This window comes from Limulus polyphemus, unplaced genomic scaffold (genome assembly GCF_000517525.1).
Source record: "Limulus polyphemus unplaced genomic scaffold, Limulus_polyphemus-2.1.2 Scaffold1548, whole genome shotgun sequence".
NCBI classification, from domain to species: domain Eukaryota; kingdom Metazoa; phylum Arthropoda; class Merostomata; order Xiphosura; family Limulidae; genus Limulus; species Limulus polyphemus.
Window position 1 is genome coordinate 192,723 of NW_013667158.1, and position 4,924 is coordinate 197,646.

The window sequence follows — 4,924 nt, forward strand, 5'->3', positions numbered from 1 at the left end:
CAGAAACATGTAAGATGAAAAATAAGTATTTAACAATTCTATTAGTCTTCAAATTAATTTTGTATTGATGTTAGTTATAGCTTACTAGTAAACTTGATGTTTAATAATGTCTTAATTTTAGATGCTCTAACTTGAATATAAATATTAATATTCTTGCAAAACATATCAAATTTTAGGAAAACAAGTTAAATGTTTTTGTACTTCTCGAGTTTTTTAAACTCTGTAATTATTACCATGGTTTCACTTACTAGTTCGGCTGAACAGAGGAAATCTCATTAATCTACTCATGTTTGTCACTTGTGCTCCATGAGCTTTAGTAACTATTTTTTGGAAACTATAGTATTAAATTACAGAAAAATTTTCAAAGTTGTCTTGCTTATGCTACACATTTTTGAAGGGCTTCATCAATGAAATATTGTAATTATTTTATATATGGAATTATACAATATCTTAGAATTATAATATTTGAAAGTATATGTAATTATAACTAATCATTGATTTTTCTATTTATATGGACAAATAAAATAAGATATATTTATTGTATGTGTGTATCCATACTAATATATATATATATACTCGTTACTTAATATTTAAACATATTTCCACACCAATAGCTATTAGTAACACTAATTGCACTGAAACTGCATTATTTATGCTTCCTTAACATACAGTAAAACTATGTTTCTGTAGCTAAACGTACATGTACGTGCATGTGTACATAGCAGTGACTATTCCAGGATGCTATTTTTAGTTCTGCAGACATTGCAAAAAATGTTATTTTGGTACTTAAAGAAAAAAAAAGAATATATAAATTAAGCTATGGTGTACCTACATGATTTTGTATCATTATTAACCTTTTGGTACGTTAAGTGGATTAAAAAAAACAATACACACACACACACTTGAATACATTTAATTCTATATGTTTAAGGTGTGCTTATATGATTGAGATTATATATATTGTATATTAACTATTTTGTACTGTTAAAACTAGGAATATTTGTTCAGTTGAACTTTTAAATAAAGTTGTACTTAAATATTTGGGGAAAAAATATAAAGTACAGTATAATATATATAATAAAATATAAAGTACAGTATAATATATATAATAAAATATAAAGTACAGTATAATATATATATATAATAAAATATAAAATTTTCATTATCCAGTCTCCAAAATGGCTAATATACTAAACATATATGTTACAAAAAGAGTTAATATTTGTGTCTATGATGAAATTTTTAAAATTAAGACTTCATGAAAGTTTTTACATTTAATTGAGCAAAAGTTTACAATTAAAGAATGTTCTTTTTAACATGTGAGTAATAATGAACAATTATACTTAGATGATGATCCTAAATAGAGATTAACTTACAATGTTCTCCATGTCCTGAGATCTGTAGATAAATATGTATTTGTATGTAAACATTGTTAATTGTGACATTTTTATTAAGTGCAAAACATACACAAAAGTGTGTACTCCAATAGGCTTATTATTACAAAAATTACCAATCTTTGTGAACCATATGGTATTATATATTTTCTTATTACTTGTGTATTTTTGTCATTATTGTTAACTGGAAATATGGTCAAGGAATTTTCAACTGCTGTAAAAAGTTATCAAATGCGATGAGAACTTGCATACAATATTTAATAAAATATTAATACAGTTGTCTTGTGCAAAAGTAGTAATGAATATTGTTGTTAAGAGATTCAAGTAATAGGTAGAATAGATTAATGTAGGAATAAAAACATAAAATGAAGGACATAACCAGTTCTATAGTATCTTTACAAATAGTATAAATTAATTATCTGAGAATTGGTAAATGTATACTTAAACATTCTGTAGTTTATTATAAATAGAAGTTAATTCTAAGCTTAAAAACTCTGTGCTTATGTTAATTATGGTTTCAATTTACAATACATTGTTTTTGCCAGTATAATCAACAGGCGTATCATGTATGCTTATATTTAACTGAAATTATTGATTTTGGAAAAGACCCATTTCACTCAAGCCTAAATTTATGTTAGGTTATTCATTATCTACTGTGTTTAAAGTTTGAGCTATTTTATTAAGGATTCCATGTTTCTTCCCAGCCAATGCCGTAACAATGAGACAATTAAAACTCCTACAAGTCCTATGAATATAAAGAAATTGTTGGAACATTCAGAAAGACATTTAAAAGAAGAGAAACAAAGTGGCTAGAAGATGAACTTTGTTTTTATTTAAGGGTTCATTAAATAGGAACATTAATGTTGATGTATTAATGCCACTTTTCATACAGTTCTAGTCTTGATAATGTAACTTCAATGTAATGTATATATATATAATGTTACACCAAATACTAAGGTTTTAAAAAATCCTTACCCTAATTCTGATGTGTTTTGACATAAATAAAACTGATGAAAAATTACACCTCATCAAGTTAAACCAATTCTTACCATAACAATTGTTATCAAGCAGTTTGATGACATAAATAGCATCTCAATTGCTCTTGTGTTGTATCGCAGCTGGCATGGCCTAGTGGGCAAGACACTTGACTTGCAATTTGTGGGTTGCAGGATCAAACCCCATCATTGAATATGTTTACTTTTTTAGTCTCGGGAGCATTATAATGTGATGGTTAATTCTACTATTTGTTAACAAGGAGTAGCCCAATAATTAGTTGTGGGTGGTGTTGACTAACTACATTTCTTGTAGCCTGTCATTTCAAAATTAGGGACTGCTAACACAGATAGCCCTCAAATAGCTTTGCACAAAATTCAATAACAGCAAAATAAAAGAAACCATTGCCCAGCCAGCTTGTAGAGCCCTGGTATTTGGTGAGTCTTCATCAGCACCAGATATAGCAGATATAATATGGTTGACATATTGTATGCCCTTTTTTGCTTTCACTCAGAAATTCTTTTTTGATAATTTTTTAAAGGATTCCTTGCTGCCTCCCAGTCAGCGCTGTAAAGACCAAACAACTAAAGCTCCCACAGGTCCATTGAACAGAAAGAAACTGCTGGAATATTTAGAAAAACGTGCTAAAGAACAAGAAGACTGGCCAGAAAATAAACCTTATGAAGGTGGTATCAAGCGAGGTGAGTATCTAAATTTTTTGTCATAGAAATATATGTTATTGTAACTGTGAAATTGCAGTCCTTAAAGTCATTAAATCAAGTTACAAACTACCATTAAAACATTTACTTAATAGTAAAAGAATTTAATCAAAACTGGAAAAAATGTGTGCAAATTTAATTTAGAAATACTTCTTTCATATCTTGTATACTCACCATGCATTTTTTAGAATTACGTAAAAAATTATTTTCATTTGTAGCCATGATAAATTGTTAAAATTGTTATGTTAGTATAATGGGTATAAAAATTTATATTTTTTTAACCCTATAATGTAAACATAATGTTGTAATGAATTATAGGTCATGTGTGCATGATTAATGATTATTTCTTGTCTTGAAATTTATCTGATCGTAAACGTATCATCTAAAAATGTTGTGGTCATTTTTGATTAAAGAAATTATAATTTTTGCATTATTGTGTAAACCTACATTTAAGTTTGTTTGTTAGGATAGAAACTAATTTTGGTTGTTAAGTTTAATTAGATAATTTAGATTTGCTAGTTTTCCTTCATGATGTGATGTAAAGATAGTTCTTATTTTGAAAATTAATTTCAAAAAACATGAAGTATAAAAAAAAAGGTCGTCTGTATCCAAAAAAAAAAGGTTATTTGTATCATCATGTAAGCTAAGTATATTGTTATAAATGTGTAAACAAGTGTTATAATTATCTTTTGTGAATAACTTAATAAATTTATTCATTAATATTACAGGTAAAGTATGGACTCCAAAAGAGAAGTCCAGAACTCAAGAAGATGAAGATCTTGAAGTGGAACTTGATCTTGATGATGACTATGAGCAAGCTCTTATAGGAGCATCAGAAGCTGAACTGGTGGACTTGGCAGGTAAAAAAAATTAATAAATGTGTAAATCTCTTAAATTATGGTTACATAATCATTTATGGTGTGTGTCAGAAGAAGTGAACATCTTGGGTAAAGAAGTACAGTAATATAAAATAGGTATGCTTCCTATAATTTGAAATAACGAACTATTATTTTCAAATCAGGTAGTTTTACTTTTGAAATACTATATATGGGTACTCTTGGAAAACTGAATAAAGGTCCAACCTCTTTCAAGGATGGGAGTTAACAACATGAGGACAATACAATGAAAACATCAAAAGAGGGAAAGAAAAAAATAATCTTTATTAGATGTCCATCTCTTTGTCATATTTCAGTTTCTGTATACACTTTTAGATTTTTTTTCTAACCCTATTAGAAACTAGCTGTGTACCCGTCCTTCGTACGGGTTGTGTATATAAATAATACATTAATTTAACAATTAACAAACAAATTACTTGTACATTATTTACATTACATTTTACAAACTTATATTTAATTGTTATAATAATGTACAAAAACAAAAGATACTGTGGACCATGTGTTAACTGCGTCACTTAGAAAAAACGGAAAATGTCAAATTGTGATGGGTTGTACTTGTGTGTTTGTAGTGTAGCACACATCTGTGAAAAAATTAGTTTTATTTACCGAAAAGCCTCTTGATAGACGACATTGGAAGTACGTCCACCTGGGGCATGGATAAATAGGCTGCGAGAAGATCTGACTCTTGAGCAGGCTACATATAGTTTTTAAACTCCAAGGATAGTGTTCATAAAAAAGAAAAAAATATAAGAAAGAACGCAGTTCGCGAGTCAAGCGCAAAAGAGCAATGCTGAGTGGACGGGCGAGCGACCCTTAGCAAAGAAATACCTCTTTTAAAGAAATATAACCTTAAAAGCAATAAATAATGCCCAAACATAAACAAAATAAAGCTCAGACAGCTGGAGTGACGCAACAAATTTTT

The 4,924-nt window shown here is 28.3% G+C and overlaps 1 protein-coding gene across 1 annotated transcript in view; it reads left to right on the forward strand.

Moving 5' to 3' along the window:
• Window positions 1-4,924, forward strand: part of LOC106464046 (tropomodulin-like) — a 32,510-nt gene that overhangs the window by 7,062 nt on the left and 20,524 nt on the right. The window contains exons 3-4 of the mRNA XM_022391704.1: window positions 2,929-3,088; window positions 3,835-3,966. Coding sequence (XP_022247412.1) covers window positions 2,929-3,088; window positions 3,835-3,966 — 292 coding nt within the window. The remainder of the gene's footprint in view (window positions 1-2,928; window positions 3,089-3,834; window positions 3,967-4,924) is intronic.